General features: G+C 31.8%; 1 protein-coding gene across 1 annotated transcript in view; it reads left to right on the forward strand.

The window, feature by feature from the left end:
- The window catches only part of HMGCLL1 (3-hydroxymethyl-3-methylglutaryl-CoA lyase like 1), a 213952-nt gene that overhangs the window by 92178 nt on the left and 99532 nt on the right, over positions 1–22242 (forward strand). Inside the window, exon 4 of the mRNA XM_023503044.2 lies at positions 20728–20823. Within this exon, the coding sequence (XP_023358812.1) occupies positions 20728–20823 (96 nt within the window). The remainder of the gene's footprint in view (positions 1–20727; positions 20824–22242) is intronic.

The following is a 22242-nucleotide window of genomic DNA, read 5'->3' on the forward strand; positions in this document are numbered from 1 at the left end:
TAGTTTCATGTGATGTGCCAAGGTTATTAAGATAATTGGGATGATGACTTTAGACTTATTTATTATATTACCCTCTTTTACCCTTTTCTTGGTCTAGTCCCAGCGCTCAGTGGCTATAAATCTTGCTTAGACAGTTCAGCCTTCCTGTAGCCACTGTGGTTTTGCCTGGAGGCATAAGTGATAGAATCACATCTCCTTGTATGGAAATAAGAAAACTGACAATTTAGTTGTGAAGCAGTAAGGATATGCATAAGTGAAAGGTAAATTTTGTGGTTAAAAGAAAATAGTTCTAGCACCATGAATGTCTTGCTCAGACTGATGATGAGAGCAGAATCATTTTATGGTCCCTGGCTTATATGATGAATAACTAATATTTATGAGTTATGTGAGCTTAGGAAACCAGGAAATGCTATTTAATGAAATAACTTCAATTTCTATGCCTGTATCATTGGTTCTCCCTTACTATAACTTGTATTTATGAGTTGTTAAAGTTCTTGTCTTCTAATATTTAAATTAATGTTGCTAACTTAAATAACTTGTTTAATATACTTAATGTGCCATGATGGGCATTTGATCTCAATTCACATTAGAACATTTTGATCTCTATACGGTATCTTCTATAGGATAGATTGCTCCTAAGGGCTCAGAAATTCCAGCCAGTAAAGGACATCAGAAGAGTAAATAGTGCATAAAGGTAACAATATAGGAGAGAGGGACAGGAAATTATACCCCAGCCCAAATACGTTTTAAGACTTTTGGACTCCAGAAGCTTTGTGTATTTGGTGTCAGATCATTTCAGGAATGGCAGCTAAGACAGGGTATTGGGGTAGGGGGTAACTGGATGTTCAATTTTCCAGAGATTTCCTGTGTTTATTATTATAAGATGGTGATTTATTAAAACTGTCTTACTTCCTTAAGCAGACCAAGGTTTCCTCTGAGCTACTGAGGTTAAGATGTATGGATTTTATAGCAAGGGGCTATGAGAGAGACAAGGCATGAGAGTGTCCAGTTTAGGTACTTCTCTTTGTTGTTTGGAGTGTTTTTCACCTAGAATTATCAGAAAAGTTTCAGCTTTATAAGTGATTGTTAAAATCCGTAACTAATGAGATATTACTATTGACTTTTGAGTTTGAGTTATAGTGCATGAAAAACTGCATTTTTTATTCCTGTAAAAAGGTTGATATCATCAGTGGGGAAGTAATTGTATGCTTTTTTATTCCCCCAGTTGAACTCCTGCATATGACACAAAACACCTCATCTATCTTGCTTTGAAAATGTAGGAGCAATAGATGAATTACTCCTTTTGAACAAATGCTGACATTCTAAAAATTAATAATAACAACATAAAACAAATTTACTTACATTCCCCCAAATACTTTTACCTGAAAAAATGAGAATTCCATAAACTGGTAAAATTAATTTTCAGCCACAAAGTATTAGGCACCTGATATGTAAGCTTTGAGAAAAGAAAGACAGAATAGCAGAGTCAAAAACAATTCTGGATTTGGAGTTACATAACCTGGATTTAAATCTTGGCCAAGACATTTTTAATCCATATGACCTTAGGCAGGTCACTTAATCAATTCTCCAAGTTTCAGTTTTGTTTTTTCTAAAATGAAGAATTTGCCCTAGATGGTTTTCAAGGTTTTTCTGAGCTCCACATTTGTGATTCTATGGGATTCCACTAGGAGCTGGAGAGAATAGGTTATTTGTTAGTTGACAGAATCTAAAATTACCTCACTAATATTTCCATACTTCAAATTGTATTATAAAACAGTAATTTTCAAAATATCCAATAATGATCAAAATATACAAAAATCAGTCAATGGAATATATAGGCAAGGGAGAATCAGAAATAATGAAATTTAATAATTAAGTGTTCAATACCCTGAAAAATAAGGGAATCTTATTTGATATGAATTATTAGGAAGCTAGAAAAGCAGTCTGAAATAAATTAAGCTTAGACTGTCTTACACCAAATACTACAATAAATTTACAATGGACATGGATTATTAAATGGGTATGGAAATTAAAATAGATATACAAAATTAATATTGATAATACCATAAAAATTAAAAGATATGTATACATGTTTTTCACAGATGTGAATAATCAATTAATTTTTAACCAAACAAGAGACAGAGGCAAGTACAGATTTTTTTATAAAATATTATTTTGATTGGAAGAAATTCAAAAGCTTTTTCATAAACAAAATTATTGTATCCAACTTAAGAAGGAAATTCTTGAGTCGGGAAAAATATTCATATTGAATGTCTTGATAAGTATTTAGTAATCTATAATATAATATATATGTAAATAAAACTAACAGGAATATCAAAGTTCCAAAACAACGCTCAATAGATTGATAAAGGATATGAAAGAAAGCAAAACAATAGTTTCATAAAATGAATTGCAAACTATTAGTAACCACATCAATGAATGTTTCAAATCTTTGGTAACAAGAAAAATCAAAATCAAAACCACCTGGAAGCTTACCTTATACTTAGCAGATTGTTAGAGAAAAACAAAAGTAGAGAATAGGCAATGTTGAGAGATTGCTGAAAGACAAGTATATGAATAATAAGTGAATCTGTTAATTAGTATAAACATTTTGGAAAATAATTTTGTTGTAGATAGCATTTCCCATCATAAGTCTGAGAAGTTAAGTATATAATAATTAATCATTGCACAACATCGCTGTTACTATGGTTCTCCTGGTTCTTCTTACTTCATCCCGCAACAGACCATGTAAGCCTTTGAGGTTTTTCTGAAATCTGTCTACTTATCATTTATTATAGAACAATAGTCTTCCATTACACTCATATACCACAACTTGTTCAGCCATTCCCCAATTGATGGACATTCTTTCAGTTTCCAATTCTTTGTCACCACCAAAAGAACTGCTTTATATATTTTGAGCATATAGGTTCCTTTCCCCCTTTTTATGATCTTTTTGGGGTCTGTATCCCAAAGGTAGTGATATTGTTGAAAGGGTATATGCACAGTTTGCTTTCACCTTTGGGCATAATTCCTAATTGCTTTTTAGAATGGTTAGATCAGCTCAAAAAACTACCAACAATGCATTAGTATCCCAATTTTCCCATATCTTCTCCAACTGTTATCATTTTCCTTTTCTGTCATGTAAGCTAATCTGCTAAGTATGAGCCATTTGCTCAGAGTTGTTTTAATTCATATTTCTATAATCAATAATGATTTAAAGAATTCCCCCCATGATTATAGATAGCTTTAATTTCTTCATCTCAAAACTGCTTCTTCATATCCTTTCACCATTTTGGTCAAAGTTACTAATTTGAGAAATGACATATACACACACACACACACATATGTACACACATATACATACTCAGTTCTCTATATATTTGTAAAAATGAGGTTTTTATCAGAAATACTTGAAGTAAATACTTTCCATCTTCTTTTATTCTAATCTTGATTCCATCAATTGTGTTTAAAAACTAATTTAATTTAATCAAAATTATCTATTTTTTGCATTTCATAATCTTCTTTATCTCTTGTTTGGTCATAAATTATTTCCTTCTCCATAGATCTGTTAAGTAAACTATTTATTGCTCTCTTAATTTGCTTAAGGAATCATGCTTTATGTCTATATTATGTATCTATTTTGATTTTGTCATGGTGTAGGGTATGAGATGTTGGTCTGTGATGAGTTTCTTCTATACTATTTTCCAGTAGTTTTTGCAAAATATTGAGTTTTTCCCCCTAGGAGCTGGTGTTTTGGGGTTTATCATATAGTTTAGGTTTGGCTATAGTGTAGATTACTATAGTCATTGATTGTTATATCTTCTGTACCTAACTTATTCCATTGACATATATAATATAAAATTATATATGTGTGTGTGTGTGTGTATGAGAGAAGAAATATGTCCATCATAGTTTATTATCAGCTGTTTTATATAAGTATAATCACACTAGAAAGGACTAATTTGAGTATGCTTTATTATGCTCTTCATTCCTTAAAATATTTTCTATTCTCAACAAGTTGGCCAGGGTGCATTATGAACTCATTGTTGATATTTTAATTACAAACTGTTTTTATATAAATTCTTTCATTTTATCAAAATTTTAAAATTACAGTTAAAAGTTGAATTTATCCTAAAATTAGTTGTATATATTTTATATAGTATAAGTTGAGAGAATCTTTACTTTTAAAATCCTTAAACATGTAAAAAGAAGAGCCAATTCAAGTCATAACTGTTTTTAGAATATTGATGACCAATTAATTCTATTTAAAACACTACATAATTATTAAAAGACTAAATAGTAACTTCCATTCTTTTAGTATTATAGCTTTAATAACAAATGCTATATCTTTCTAGTAATATATATACTGTGATATGTAAAGCATAGCTTGGTTAATATAACCCCCCCATGTCCCTCTTCCAAAAAAAAAAACCAAAAACTTAACACTATGTACAAGTGAAAATAATATTTTCTTTTTTATTATAGCTTTTTATTGACAATACATATGTATGGGTAATTTTTCAGCATTGACCCTTGCAAAAATTTCTGTTCCAACTTTTCCCCTCCTTTCCTTCACCTCCTCCCCTAGATGGAAGATAGTGCCATACATGTGCCATATGTTAAAGTATATTAAATATAACATATGTGTGTGTATATATATATATATATAGTTATCTTGCTACACAAGAAAAATCGGATTTAGAAAGAAAATAACAATAAACTGGGAAGAAATACAAAAATGCAAGCAAACAATAACAGAAAGAGTGTAAATCCTATGTTGTGGTCCACATTCATTTCCCAGTGTTCTTTTGCTGGGTGTAGCTGGTTCTGTTCGTTACTGATCAATTGGAACTGATGTGGATCCTCTCATTCTTGAAGATAACCACTTCCATCAGAATTGATCCTCATATAGTATTTTGTTAAAGTGTATAATGCTCTCCTGGTTCTGCTCATTTCACTTAGCATCAGTTCATGTAAGTCTCTCCAGGCCTCTCTGTATTCATTCTGTTGGTCATTTCTTACAGAACAATAATATTCCACAACATTCATATACCACAATTTACACAGCCATTCTCCAATTGAGGGGCATTCACTCAGTTTCCAGTTTCTAGCCACTACAAAGAGACCTGCCACAAACATTTTTGCACATACAGGTCCCTTTCCCTTCTTTAATATCTCTTTGGAGTATAAGCCCAGTAGTAACACTGCTGGATCAAAGGGTATGCACAGTTTGATAACTTTTTGAGTATAGTTCCAAATTAAATAAATTTGTTTATAATACAGATTGAGATATGGTACAGCTAAGCTACCATCCTTCACTTTTTTTTTTCATTAATTCCCTTGATATTCTTGACCTTTTATTTTTCCACATATATTCTTTAATTTTTTTTCTAGCTTTATAAATAATTTTGGCAGTTTGTTCTGGTACTGAATAAACAGATTAAGTAGAATTGTCATTTTTGTTATATTGTCTTGGCCTATCTATGAACAATTCCTAATTTTTCCTGTTGTTTAATCTGACTATTAATATGAAAAATGTTTTGTAATTTTGTTCATGTAGTTCCAGGATTCATTTTAGCTGAATTTCAAGTGTTTTATGTTGTCTACTTCTTTTAAATGGAATGTCTTTTTCTTCAACTTACTGCTTAACTTTCTTGGTAATATATAGAAATATTGACGATTTATATGGGCTTATTTTATATCATGCAACTTTGCTAAATTTTTAATTGTTTCAAGTAGTTTTTTAGTTGACTAACTAGGATTCTCTAAATATGCAATCATGTCATTTGTATATATAATTTTGTTTTCTCATTGGCTATTCTAATTCTTTCAATTCCTTTTCCTTCTCCTATTTCTGTAGCTAGCACTTCTAGTACAATATTTAATAATAGTACAAATAATGAGCATCCTTGCTGCACCTGTGGTCTCATCAGAAAGATGTCTTGATTATCTGTGGTCCTAACATTGAATTAGATATATACAGAGATAAAAAGCAAGTTTTAGAAAATATTATCACTGAACAAAAGGTGCTTATTTCTTTACAATATAAGAAGGTAAATGCTTGATTTAAATTAAATATTTGGATATTTAATAGTAAATGTAGTATGTAATAAATGACTATAGTAATCTAGTCTTTGATAAATCCATAGATCTAAGGTTTGGGGGCAGGAGTTTACTATTTGAAAAACTGCTGGGAAAACTTGAAAACAGTTTGGCAGAAATGAGGTATAGACTGACATCTCACACCATATACCTGTATAAGGTCAAAACAGGAAGTTATTAAGTCATAAAGAGTGATATCATGAGCAAGTTAGAAAAATACAGAATAGTTTACCCGTCAATTCCATGAACAACGGAAGAAATTTTAACTCAACAAGAGAAAGAAAACAAAACAAAAACAAACAAGTTAACTAAGAAAAAAAAAGTTTTTGCACAAACAAAACTAATGCCACCAAGATTATAAGGAAAGCAGAAAACTGGAAAAAAAAACAATTTAAATGATAAGTGTCTCTGATAAAGGCCTCTTTCAAATGTAGAGAACTGAGTCATATTTACAAGAATACAAATCATTTTCACTTGATAAATGATCAAATGATATGATCAGGTAATTTTCAGATGAAAAAATCAAAGGTATGGTCATATGAAAAATTTCCTAAATCTCTATAGATTAGAAAAATACAACTTGATGCCATCTCTGTTCTGTCTTATCAGTTTGACTAATATAACCCCCAAAATGATAAATGACTTGGAAAGGTTGTGGGAAAATTGCTGGTGGAATTGTGAACTAATCTAAACTATACTGGAGAATAATTTTGAAATATTTTCAAAGAGCTATTAATCTCTATGTATCAATAATCTAGCAGTAATGCTACTAGGACTGCATCCCAACGGGATAAAAAAGGATCCATTTTTACAGAAATATTGATAGTGGCTTTTTTTTCTTGTCAAAGAATTGGAAATTAAGGGAATGTACATTAATTGGGGAATGGCTAAGTAAGTTGGGGTATATAATTTTTTGTAAGTTCCAGGCTAGCTCCCTGGAGGCCTCAGAATCAGCCAGCGTCAGGATAAGCAAAAGTCCTTGGTCTTTAGGGGGAGAAGTGAAGGGGATGGACAAAATTGCCCCAAGCTCTCCACCAGCCTCCTGTCTCCTCCAGAGTGACTCTGGCTTGTCTCACTCCACCCCCTAATCCCTCCTACAATTATCTGTATACACCAAAAGATCGAGCCAGCATTGAATAGTGAGAAGGGCCATTTTTCCAAGCATATGCTAATAGAGTTATTGTCCAATAGGTAATTAGCCTTAAGTGCTCAGTTGTCTGATTCCAGTGCACCTAGTTTCAGCCCTTTACATGATTTTAATTATTATTATAAGAAATGATAAATAGCATGCTTTCAGAAAAACTTAAGAACTTAAGACTTACATGAATTCATACAGAATGAAGTGAGCAGAACCATTATATACAATAACAGTATGATGAACAGCTGTGAATGACTTAGCTATCCTCAGCAATACAGAGATCCAAGACAATTCTAAAGGACTCATGATGAAGATGCTATCCACATTTAAAGAAAGAATTTATGGAGTTTGATTGTAGGTCAAAGGATATGCTATTTTTCGTGTGTGTGTGTGTTTATGTATGTATGTTTTGGTTAGTGTTTTCTTTCATAACATGAACATTGTGGAAATATTTTTTCATAATTATACATATTTAATCTATGTAACATTATTTGTTGTCTTAGGAGATTTAGAAACCCCAAATTAAAACAAACAAACAAACAAATGTTTAAAATTGTTTTACATATAATTGGAAAATATAAAATATTATAAAAATTGAGAGTTGGAGAAATGACATAGTGTAGTACAGAGCCTTTTGGTACTTTTGGTACATAAAGTAAATGATATAGAAATGGCAGAATATCTAGCTAATGCAAAACCACTGGATTTATTGAAATCTATGGAAAATTTGAGTATTTAAATGTAATGAAACAGGCTTGTATATTCTGAGGACTTCAACATAGGAAGATAAATATTAACTCCTTCAAGGTACCTTACTAATATATACACAGTGTTATACAAATATTTTGCCTATGACAGTTGAAATTAGCAAAAATGTTTAAAGTGACTAAATTGGCCATGCTATGGTACATATCTGGGGATTAAGCTTGGATAAAGTCACTGTCAATCCCACACTAAAACCTTTCAGAGTTTGTTGAGATATAGCAATCTGATCTGTATACTCTCTATGCACAGTATGTAAAGTCAACATCATTGTAATGAAGATGACATTGTAGTTTTAAGATTATGGCAAAACATGTTATGGACTAAATTATGTGGAATATTTTATGATCCCAAATGAAAACTCCACGTAAAAAGTTAAAAACTGGGTAAATCAAAGCAGATGTAGAGAAGCTATGCTTAAATGTCAAAATAGAGTTCTGTAGGGTCATAGTTTCATTATTGTTTAAATAATGGTTAAACTTAAGGCATTAAAATAACATCAAGATTGAAGCATAACGTAAACCCACAAAAGCAAGGAATTGTAAAACCAGGATTTTATTTCTCTAATTGAAACCTGCTTTATTTAGGCGTTGTAATAAAATTATATCCTATCAGGACATCCTAAGACTTTTGAAATCACTCACTTTTATTGCCTACATTAAGCCTGAACATAATTATGTATTGCATCTGTTATAACATAGCTATTTTAGAAGAAAAACAATGAATGTGGTTGGATCCTGGGATAGAATCTCATAGTTAATGCAGTTATTATAATTCTATTAGAATATCTTCAGTGGTTATCAGAGTTCAGCCTTTATGATGTGGTAATTTGGTTACTATCAGCTCTGCTTATTTTCTAATCCCACTGAAATACCTCTTCATAATTTGCTTTTTGGATTCCTTTACTGTTTCCCAGAAGAGACAACTCTGTTTAGTCCATCAAGTTCTTCATGAAGACATAATAAACAATGAATTGATTGAGTAGCACATAGAATGGCATATCCCTTTGTAGATGTCTCTGCCTCACTACTTACATTTGGATTTTGATTTCCCTTTTGGCCTTTATGTCATCTAGTAACTAGTTGCCAGTACTCCTTTGAAGTTCAAGGATAAGTAAATGATTTGTGAGGTATTGTGATATACTTCCTTAGTCTATTTTTCACACATTTAATTCTTTTAAACACCAATAAATTTTGCATTATAATATTTTATATTTTCCAATTATTCTATATTAGGATAAAAAGAAATAGGGTTACATAATTACCTAAATTTATTTGGAGTATTAGAGTATAGGTGGATAGTCATGCCAACTTTTATTATTTTTTTTAAGAATATGACTGACCTTTAGAATTAGATTTTAGTACTATCTTTTCAGAATGAAAGCAGTGATTAATATAGTCTAACTGTGTGATATTCATGTTATATTTAGCTCATTTATTTGAAAAAACCTATGAATACTGTTATTTCTATGGTATTTCAACAGCTCAGACAAATATTTAACATTTATTAAACATTGACTTGATACTTGATTAGGTGTTGAAATTATAGATATGAAGAATAGCATTATTGGTCATGAGATAGCAAATTTGCTACTTTTTCCAAATAAGTTTGACTTTGTAACTTCACACCTATAAAAGTTACATATGTAAGACATAAAAAAAAATTAGCCAAATCCACAATGGTAATGAGATATTAGTTAAATCTTTTGTTAGTCAGTAAGGGAAAATTCTAATATTTAGAGACTCAATGTCTTTCTTCCATTCCTGCACTAGCCTCCATATACTTAGGGCAAAAGTACAAACAAGTTCACTTGTTTGTGTAGGGCTAGCAATTGAGCATGAACACTGCATGTTAAAGTGAATTTAAATGAAAAAATTTTCCATATCCATAACACACACTACCCCCCACTCCCATATTACATAATTCCATCTTGTAAAAAGTGCCAGTTGATGATTCTTCCTAGTCACTTGAATATAGATATTAGAAAAGACTTTTGAGAACTTGAAAAAATTACTACCTTTTACCTCTGGCCTGGTCTTCAGTCTCAAATCTTCAATCACTATAGCAGATAACCTTCCCTTTGGAATCCCTCCTTACTGAAAAATGTAACTTCTGATTTTGCATACCCTAGGAAAGTAGAATGGAAAAAAAAAAAACGAATGCCATAATTACTGGTTATGTCAAGCCTGAAGGAATGGTGAATCAATCTCACTGTATATCAATTTGTTCCCACCAGAAATTATTCAGAATAGATAACCAATTGAACAGAGGCTGTATCTTTCAATATGGAAAAGTCTGATAGAACAAACTTAAACAGTCTACTCATCAGCAAAGAGGATGTCCCAGAAAGTCTTATAGGAATACATGAAAATGGTGGAAGCATCAAAGTTAGGAAGGGAAATAAAAAGCTTCAATAAGTGCCCAATTGCATGAGCAGATATATCATCAGAGATAATACCTAAAGAAAGAGTGATTTAAACATCAAAAAGAATACAATTCTCTTAAAAATTTGAAATATAGGAAAGTAAGCTAATAATTAACAATATTTAATAAGCACCTACTATGTATCAAACATAATACTAAACACTGGTTAATCAAATAAAAAAACAAATTATAATTCTTGCCCACAATGAGCTAACAATATGATGGGGGCAATGTAAAGTCTGGGCTAGCTCTCTGGAGGTCTCAGAATCAGCCAGAGTCAGGATAAGCAAAAGTCCTTGGTCTTCAGGGGGAGAAGTGAAGGAGATGGACAAAACTGCCAGGAGTTTTGCCAAGGATCCTTCCTTGATTCTAGAGTCCAGAATCTCCAGGAATCTTCACCCTTTTCTCCTCCTCATCCTGAGGCCAAGTAAAGTTCTCTCGCCTCTCTCTACCTCCTAATTCTTACCTACAGTTCTCTTAACCCAAAGCATTGAGCTAGCATCAACTCTGAGAAGAGAAATTCCAAACATATGTTAATAGAGTTATTGGCCAATTGGTAATTAGCCTTAAGTGCTCTGTTGTCTGATTCCAGTGCACCTATTCAGAGTTCAGCCCTTTACAGGGCAACATACATATGATTATGTAAAAACAAGCTATATGCAAGATAAATTAAAAATAATCATTAAAGGAAAGGTACTAGAATTAAGGAAGAACCTAGAGATTGATGAAAGACAGGATTTTGTTTCATCTTCATCCTCATCTTAAACTCATCCTCAGAGAGCAATAACAACATCAATGACTGGATTGAAATGTATTTTTAAGTGAAAATTTTAAAATATGAAATTGCTTTGAAATTTTGTACATAATATAGAATCAAAGTGTTTCAATCTTTTCAACTGTAACAGCTAAAAAGATATTATTTTTATAGTCAGTAGTGGTGAAATTAATAGATGTTTCACTTGAATGAACTTGTTTTATGAGGCTGAAAATTTTTTTTACCACAGATCATATGTACAATTTAATGACAGTAAAGTTATTGGTAAAAGAATGAAAGGATTGGGATGCAACTTCATTTGTTAAAACATTGTTGAATTGCAACCATAAATTTGCTATGGATATAAGAATGCAGCAAAAAAATCAGCCAAAGCATTCTCTGACAATCAATTGGTTATATGGAATTTATATTTCATTATTGTTGGCAAATTGTATGCTGCAATAAACTGGGAAAACATTTTTACATCCAAAGATTCTGATAAAGGCCTCATTTCTAAAATATATAGAGAATTGACTCAAATTTATAATCGTTCAAATCATTCTCCAATTGATAAATGCTCAAAGATATAACAATTTTCAGATGAAGAAATTGGAACTATTTGTAGCCACATGAAAAGGTGCTCCAAATCACTATTGATCAGATAAATGCAAATTAAGACAACTCTGAGATACCTCTACACACCTGTCAGATTGGCTAAGAGGACAGGAAAAGATAATAACGAATGTTGGGGGGGATATGGGAAAACTGAGACATTGATGCATTGTTGGTGGAACTGAGTGGATCCAACCATTCTGGAGAACAATTTGGAACTATGCTCAAAAAGTTATCAAACTGTGCATACTCTTTGATCCAGCAGTATTTCTACTGGGATTATATCCCAAAGAGATATTAAAGGAGGGAAAGGGACCCATATGAGCAAAAATGTTTGTGGCGGTGCTCTTTGTAGCTGAGTGGATGCCCATCAATTGGACAATGGCTGAATAAATTGTGGTGTATGGATGAAATATAGAATATTATTGTTCTGTAAGAAACAACCAGAGAAGCCTGGAGAGACTTACATGAACTGATGCTAAGTGAAATGAGCAGAACCAGGAGATCATTATACACAACAACAACAAGACTATATGATGATCAATTCTGATGGACGTGGCTCTCTTCAACATTGAGATGATGCAAACAAGTTCCACTTGTGCAGTGATAAAGAGAGCCATCTACACCCAGAGAGAGAATCACAGGAACAGAGTGGGGAACACAATATAGCATTCTCATTCTTTCTGTTATTATTTGCTTGCAATTTGTTTTCTTTCTCAGTTTTTTTTTTCCTTCTTGATCTGATTTTTCTTGTGCACCAAGATAACTGCATAAATATGTATACATATATTGGATCTAACATGTATTTAAACATATTTAACATGTATTGGACTACCTGACAGCTAGGGGAGGGGGGAGGGGGGAGGGGGAAGGAGGGGAAAATTTGGAACAAAAGTTAATGCAAGGGTCAATGTTGGAAAAATTACCCATCCTTATGCTTTGTAAATAAAAAGCTTTAATAAAAAAAAATTGTATGCTGCACATTTTTATATCAGCAAAATGCATAAACTTATATATGTATATTTGTGTATATACATTCATGTATATGTGTGTGTATAATTCTGATACTCTAATAGTGTGTGTATTGATTTATAGGCATTTTCCACTGAAGGCCAGTAGTTAAACATTTACCATCACAATACTGTTTAGAATTGCCACTAGAATAGCTTTACTTTAGGAGCTTGGGACCTATTGAATAATACCCCTTTTTCACACATCCCCCCATCCCCTGTGGAAATCTTAAAGATTTTTAGTTAACAAAAATATATTTTCTCTTTTTCTCCATTCCTGGTAGAAATACAAAAGAAATCTTGAAATAAATATGCATAGTCAAGCAATATGAGTTCCATTGTCCTAGTGTACATGTGAATCAGATTGATTTAATTTGCATTAATAATTAATATTGATTTGGAGCATTTTTTCACTCATTTTTTGATAACATGAAAATCTTCCTCATAAAACTGCCTTACAGTCCCCTATTTATCAATAGGAAAATTACTCTTATTGAATTTGAATTAGTTCCATGTTAATTATGAAAATGAGACTTTTTCCAGAGAAATTTGATGGAAAGTTTTTGTTTTCTTTTTTAAACCTATTGGCATTTTTTCTTTCTAATTTTATTTGCACTGTTTGTTTCTGTGAAAACCCCTCCCCCAAAAAAGCAAATCACAAATAATACAAGTAACTTTATATGATCAATATTATCTATTTTGTCTTTCTGTCAATCTTAGTATTTTTGTTGGTCATAAACACTTTATTTATAGATGTAAAAAGTAATTTTTCCTTGCTTCTCTTATTTGGCTTAATATCATTTTTATGTTTAAATTGTATAACCATTTGGAGATTTTCCTGGTGTACTGCAAAATATTGATCCATAATAACTTGTTTCTTCTAGAATGCTGTGGTCCAAGCGTTAGTTTTGTTGAATACTGAGATTTTACTCCAATAGTTGACATCTTTGGATTTATCAAACATAAGTCTATTTAGATTCAGTGTTTAAGTCCATATAAGTTTATAATTATTTTTGTCTCTAGTAACTTTCAGCATAATGTTTTTATTTCAAATGTTTTTTTTTATTGTTAACTTGTCTGAAATTAAAATTGCTACCTCTGCCTTTTTAACTGTAGCTGAATTAAAGATTTTGCTTTATCCTTATTTTAACTTTGTGAATCTTTTTTTTATTTCTAAGTGTGTTTATTATAAATAATAGATATACATATATCCAAATCTCTATCTATCTATCTATCTACCTATGTATCCCTCTGTCCACATAGTTTTGATTACTGAAACTGTACAAGATGTTGTGACGTTTACAACTTTGATTTTTTTTTCCTCCTTGCATAGTTATTCTATCATTAAAAAATAACTGGAACAATTAACTCTTTTGCCCCGGGTAGTTTCATTTATGATTTCTTGAAATACAGCACAGAAAAACAAGGCTTTGATAAAGTCCATTTGGATTCAAGTGGAGTTACTTTACAGCCTTAAACCCAAATCCCTTAGACTCACAGGACAACAATAGATCCAGCCCAAGCCGCCCTTAGTCACTGAATTTTGGGTGATTATAAATAGCAACTATTTCTGTTCTGGCCAGAAACCCTGAGTGTCTTCTCCTCCTAGATTATTTATTTATTTTTGTGTCAGTCAAAGACTATTTTTGGATCACCTTTCTTGCGTAGCTTTAATAAAAGAATAGATGTTGTTCATGCAAACTAAGACCTGAGAAAGACCTTCCAGCTTAAAAAGGCCTAAGTCTCCCACTGCCTCTAGCCTCCCATTGTCTGAATCTATAGCTTGCCACTGAACCCATATGACTTCTGAAGAGAGAATGAGTCTGGTGACTTTGCAGCCCCCCTGCCTCATTTAAATCCAATTCACATCACCTTCCTGATGTAATTGATCCTCTTCTACAATAAAGGATAAATGACCTTTATCTATGTCTATCTACTTGAATTGTATTTTCTAATATTTTCTGCTTTCCTCATCTATTTTATGGGCAAGTTTATCACATTCAGTTATCAGTAACTGTGCTTTCCCCTCCTATTTTCATTTACTTTCCCACTGTGTGATTCCTCCTTTTTATAAAGATTAAGAGAGTAGGGGAAGCTCGGTGGCACAGTGGATAAAGCACCAGCCCTGTAGTCAGGAGAACCTGAGATCAAATCTGTCCTCAAATACTTAACACTTCCTAGGTGTGTCACTTAACCCAAACTGCCTTAGATTAAAAAAATAAAAATAAAAAGAAGATTAAGAGAACAATGAACAAGTCTAGTTTTGATGCGTTCTTGCCCCTCTTCTTTTTCTTTCACCCAATGTCTTTCACACATTCTAACACACATGTGTTAACTTTTTATTTCTTTCCTTTTAGAATTTTTAACTCTTTATTTCTTTCCTTTTAAACTCCCTACTCATGGTTTCTCTGTAGTTAAGAGTTTATTTGCTTATTTTCCTTTTAAGTGAAATGTATTTCTGTCCCCTGTCTGTATAGATATTCTTTCTTATTTTGACCAATAAAGATGAAAGTGAAAGTATGTGTCACTCATTTCTCCACTGTTTTCTTTTTGTTTTTAAATTTGTTTTCTAATATATCCTGTTATGTGAGAATTTCTCCCACCCTTCTTCTCTCCCTTATCCTGTACTATTAATGTACTCCTTTGATCTTCCTCATTGTTTTTTTCATCTTTGTCCTTTTCCTCTTCTTTCTTTTTCAAATTGAAATATCACAAAATCATTCCCAGTTCTTTGTTTTATTCAACTTTATGATATTATAGTTTTATACACATGTATGAGTACAATTTCCAGATATTAAAGTATAAATATTTCATCCTTGTTTAAACTCTTAAGACTATTTTCTTATATGTACTGATGAGGTCTAGTACTGGGATTTTTTCTTTCTGATGGCTTGCAATATTTTTCTTTGACCTGGATGCTCTGCAATTTGGCCATAATATTTTTCGGAGTTTTCCTTCTGTGATTTCTAATGATTCCTTTCCCAGTTACTGTATAATATTCTTTAAGGGTTTTATACATGGTTCAGGCTGGAGACCTGTATGATTGCTACCTTCCTAATCTCATCTTTGCAAGCTCCTGATCTTGGTTTAGATCTAAGAAATACCAAATATAAAAGTTCTAGTATATTATGGTTAAAGTGCTAGTATACTGTTCCTAGACTCAAACCAGATATCTGGTATAGATTTAATGCAACAGAACTGGCATTTTAGTTTTTTTAAAGTTATGGATAAAATAAGCATTTCTGTAATACAGTATAATAAAAAATGATGACACATTAAACTACAAATCAATTACATACAATTGCTATTCCTTGTAAATATGTAATAAAGCTATCATGTAAATTTCTTTTTTTTCTTCTCTCCCTCCCTCCCATCCTAGAGATGGCTACTATTAGACACAAATAAGTATGTATGTATGCATGTGTATAAAATTATTCTATAATCAGTTAGCTCTCTAGATGCAGATGTCTGTCTTTCTTCATATGTCCTTTATAAACCAAAAAACCAAAATAGCTTACTTACTTAAAATCTTGCTTAATATTGTTGTTATATAAAATGATCCCTTGATTTTGCTCATTTTCCCTTTTATTTCATACAAATCTGTCCATGTTTTTCCTAATATCATTGAACTCATCATTTCTTACAACACAGTAGTTATTCCATCACAATAACATATCACAACTTCAATCATTACCTAGTTGATGAGTATCTTTCCATTTTCCAATTCTTTGCTATCACTAAGCTGCTGTAACTATTTAAAACATATCTTTTCTTTTTATTAGAATCCTTTTGCAAATAGATCTAATAGTGGTTTCTGGGTCAAAGATAACCCCTTTTGTACAAGTTCCATCCATTTCTTATTATACTGAAGACTTCAAACTGATTGTGAGGCTGTATCAGACTTTGTTTTACTTCTGGGATCATGGCTTTCATGGTATTTTTGGATACCGTTCCTAGTTTTTGCCCTGGATTCTCACCACAGGTGCATTTCCCCATTTCCATATACATTAGATCAGTCACTACCCTTGGTGAATGGATGACAGAACTGATATTTGATACCCATTTTCTCCTTACACAAAATCAGAGCTCTTGATGCTGGATTCTGTATCTCTTCTTGCACTTTACATACACCCTGTTCAGTAACTAAACTGGAAAATTCCATGAAGTGCTCTCCTGAAAAAGCATATCCACCATTGTCTAAAAACCTTTGTCTGTCCTGGCCTGAGGAATTTTGGTACATTTTTGAGGTCTATGTGGATTAGTACTTTGAAGAATGAGCTATACTGCTGTCTCCTACTTGGCCATCTTTGCTGGTCTTCTCCACTTTTCATTTTTAATATAGTTGTAATCAATATGAAAAAATAATAGACATACTGTTCTTGATTTCACTCTTTATCCTTTTTATGAATATTTTCATATTTCCTTGTATTTTTATGGTTATCTTTTGTATTTTGCCATAATATTCCTTTATATTAATATACTGTAAATTATTTAACCATTCTCTAAGTGTCAGACATAAATTATATTCAAGTTTTTGCAAGTACAAATTAAGCAACTATGAATATTTTATATAAAATGTCCTATTCTAAGTTTTTAACAGATATTGATTGATTAATGGAGTCATTTAAGCTTAGAGTTAAATGAAAGATATAGAGTGCAAGTAATACTTTTAAAAAGGACATTTTTAGAAAAAAGAAAGGGAAAGGTTTTTTTGGGGGGGAAATGGAAGAGAACAATATATGTGAGGTGGAGAACAATTGATTTATTAGGTGGCATGGAACACACACATGGAGATATTATGGTTAAGAGATGTCACTTAGTTGCTTTTTATGTCTGAATGTCAAATTTTGTTATTTAACTCACATTACATTTTGAATATTAATACATTTTTAGCTTTATTTAATGGATTAGAACCATATTAAGTAGACAACAAGGCCATTGATGGTGCGATGATAACAGATAAGTATTGCTGTGTTTTATATTACCTAAGTTTCAGAATTTTCTTATAGGATATATCCAATGAGTCAGTATTCACATTAAATTGTTATTTACCGTTAGCTCTTGAGCTGCTTAAGGACCAAAATATAATATTTTTATTAGATTCTCACATTTATGACCATGAAATTTTATTACATATAATAGATAAATTATTAACTAAATTAATTAGAAAATGCTTTCTTTTATGTCTAATAAATTGTCTTTTACATTTGTTCAAGGAATTATTCATAATTAACATGTCAGGGTTTTTCCCCTTGTGTACTTTAGAATCTGTATTTGTTTGAATTATTAGATCCTATGATACATGTACATATATCCATGTCTGAACACTAAATGAGAATCACTTGTGTTCATTAGAAGAATGGCTACCATAGAAATATAAAATTTCACAATTAGAAGGGATTTGGGAGGTCATCTGGGCCAAACCTAGAAGTTCAGGATAAGGAAATAGAGTGTTGGAAAGGGGAATTGATTTTCCAAAGATGTTAGTGGCTGGGCTCGGAATTAAACCTAAGTCTTCCTTCTACAGTATGATGTTTCTCCACTAAACCAATCATTCTCAACAACAAAAAATTAATTAGTTATGCTTTCATCATAATTTTTTTCCTTTTCTGTATAATATAGTAGATAGAGATATGACTTCATGATTAGGAAGGTCAATTCAAATCTTACTCCTCCCACATAGTATTTAATGTGACCCTGGGCAAGTCCCTTTATTTCACATTGATTCAGGAAACATCCTATACTTCTATCAGATGCAGAGAAGCAGCTTACCTGAACTGGGGGGAATTTCCTCACTTGGGAGGTCTGTATACCATTGAAATCATGGTTTCAGATCACAATAAAAAAAAAAGTTGAAATGATAGATACATACAGATATATAGGTATATGTTTATCAATTAATGAACATCTATTAAGTACGTATTATGTGTCATGTGTTATGATAAATGTTGGGGATTCAAAAAGATACAAAAGGGAGTATCTACCCTCAAGAAGCTTATAATTGTGTGTATATACACATATGCATATGCATATGTGCATAAACACACATATATGTTTCTCTATGTGCATATATATATATATATATATACACATTTATTGGTGCATCTACATATGCATAAATTAAAATTTGGAAAATTTTTAATATGAACATTTAAATTGTGTCAATTTGTATCATTTAGACATTCAGTCAGTGTTCTGCACCTGAATTCTGTAGATAGCTAGAGCAGCAAATTCCCTGAAGTTTTCATGGAGAGGAAATTATGAAGTAGGGGTCCATTTTCTCTCTATCAAAAGCATTAGTATGTGCTATGACTATGACTAAGTCCAATTATGACTAAGACCAACAGGAAAATAAGCACAGAATTCTAAGAGTGGCATTAAACACATTAAAATGTGTATATATGCACATTAACCCGCTTTTTTTATTCTTTTAAAAAAAGGCTTGTAACATCCTTTCTTAGAATTCTTCTTGAGATTAATTTGATACATGCCACATTGGTGAACCAAATAGCATGTCAGCAAATCAGGGATTGATAGCAAATCAGAGATTATTTGATGCCAGTCCACTAAAAGCTTTCCTTCCTTTTTTTCCTCTCTCCCTTTCTCCTTCCTTTCTACTATTTGTCCTTCCTTCCTTCCTTCCTTCCTTCCTTCCTTCCTTCCTTCTTTCCATTCTTCCCTTTTCCCTCGCTCCTTCCTTCTTTCTTTTCTTTCTTTCTTCCTTCCTCCTTCCTTCCTTCCCTTCCTCCCCCCCCCTTTCTGTATGTCTCTCTCATTTCTGTCTGTCTCTGCCTCTTTGTCTTTCTGTCTGTCTCTGTCTCAGTCTCTATGCCTCTGCCAGTGTCTCTGCCTCTGTCTGTCTGTCTATCTCTCTCTCTTTTCTCTATTTTTCATCTCCATTACTTTACACACACTATTTTACTCCAATATTTTACACATATATAGTAAGATCTTTATAAGTTTTCAATATAGATATATTACTTTCTGTATGACCTTTCATATATTGTTTTTCATTTATTTAACCTATGTTTCTACAAATAATAGTAGACATTTAGAGAAAGCTGAAAAGCATGAAAATTTGGTCTGAGACTAAGAAGACTTTGGTTCTGTTTTTACCTTTGATACTTACTATGTGACCTCATGTATGTTATTAAACTTAGTACCAGCAATCTAATATTTAAAAATGTCATGGTAGAAGGTATTCATTTGCAGAAGAGCTACTTGTATCATTAAAATTGTTGATCTAAATAACAATTAGTTCAATCATAGATGGAGGATAATTGGCACTATAATTAGGTACTGTATTTTATATCAATATATAAAAATAGCCAAAATACGGTGGAAATTAGGATTGGCAAGGACCAGACATGGCTTCAATTTCTTCTCCAGTGTTTTAGCAATCTCAAATAAGAGGTTAACACTAAATGTCTACTAAGGTCCTTTCCTTTCATAAATATTTGATTATATTGAACAATATTCTGTACTCATGCACCTGTTCAATGCAATCTGGAGAGTTTAAGCTCTGATATTTTATGTCTTATGTACTTGGTGCTATTTTATTGGGGTCCTAATCAGTGGTGTTAAACTTAAATAGAAATTGATCCTTGTAGGCTATATATTGACTTAGGAAGCCACAGATTAACATTATGTATATTGTATTGTATTTCTATCTATTTTTAAACATTTCACAATTATATTTTAATATGATTCTGACCATACTTTGGAGTTTTGCCAGCTGTGAATTGGTACCTCTGCTATAGATGATGGATTTCAGTACATATTTTTAGAATAGAGATGTTTGATTTTCATGGCCTATATATAAATAATAATGAAAATAATAATGATCATTACTATTAAAATTTATTATAAATATAAAATCATGTTTTATAATAAAAATAAAACCTATTACCTATTATGTGTTGAAGATGGCAGATCATACAGAAGTAATGAAAGGCATCTATCAATACCCTGGTGTTCGATATCCTGTGCTCACTCCTAATCTTCAGGGCTTTCATAATGCTGTAAGTAATATTAATTTCTCTAAAAGCTGAAGAATATAATGTCTACTTTTATCAAGCAAATTTCCTAAGGCCATGATACTTATATTCCACATGTATATCTCACAAGGATTGAGTTGTCATGCTGTTTAGTCAGTCATACCTCATTTATTAGGATTCTGGAGGAATGAAGTGTAGCATATAAATGCATTTTTCAGCTAAATGAAGATTATATTTTCAAGTGTCAAACTTTTTATTTTAATTGACCTATCTAATAATAATTGCTCTAAAATGTACTGTAATTTTTTCTAACTTTTAAAATATAAAATTAGGATAGGGACTGAACCTTGGATTTTATTAGTTAAGGGAACTCCCAATTAGTAAACTCCTCTTAATAATGTGGGCCAAAAAAATCAACAACTTATAGTCTTAGAGAGTTGCTTAGAACTCAGCTTCTTAAACTGTTGATTGTCACTTCATATAGGGTCTCATAACTGAATGTGGGGGTCATGAAATTATGATTTATTATAAGTAAATGTTGGATTTATATATTTTATAAATTTATAAATATGGGATCACATAAAAATTTCTTGGGCAAAAAAGGATTGTAAGTGGAAAAAATTCAAGAAACCCAGATGTAGAAGACTAGAAACCTAAGTGAACTATCCAAGGTCACATAGCCACTATGTGACTTTAAGTGGTACTTAAACACAAGGGAACTCAGTGGCTATCTGCAATAATTAAGAACACTTCAAAAAAAGTTTTAGAATAGTTACTATAAAAGCATAGTTCAGGGAAGGTATAATAGAGGTTATCGAATTCACTTCACTCATTTTTCATATGAAAAATGTGATGCAGAGAGGTTTTGACTTGTCCAAAGGCGTGTAGGCAGTAAAATTCAGGAAACAGGTTTTGTACCCAGTTCTCTGACTGTAGAAATCTTCTTTTATTTCTACTGAGCCACACAGCTTCCCAAGCATTTCATTTATTTTTCATTTTTTTAACCTTTTCTGTGCCCTTCCTTTATGCCAGTCCTTTTTTACCATTAGATTTGCCAGTCTGTAGAGATTGAGAAAGAATATAATCAGCTGTATTAAGAATTATGTGTTAAAATAGAATAAAATTGTGTATTGGGAGGGGGGGCAAAAGATGATTTGAGATGTTAAATCAACCTTATTATTAATAATATGCTAAAATAGATTAAAGTAGCTGTGAATAGTGGCCAAAGATGTTCTGAAAGCATGTATAAATTTTTTCCCCATACATCTCCAATTGGAGATGTGATCTAAAGTGTTGAGTTTGATAACTATCTAATCCAGGGGTCTTCAAACTTTTTAAATAGGGGGCCAGTTCACTGTCCCTCAGACTGGGCCGGACTGTAGTAAAAACAGAAACTTTGTTTTGTGGGCCTTTAAATAAAGAAACTTCATAGCCCTGGGTGAG

The sequence above is a fragment of the Sarcophilus harrisii genome, chromosome 4, assembly GCF_902635505.1.
Source record: "Sarcophilus harrisii chromosome 4, mSarHar1.11, whole genome shotgun sequence".
NCBI lineage: Eukaryota > Metazoa > Chordata > Mammalia > Dasyuromorphia > Dasyuridae > Sarcophilus > Sarcophilus harrisii.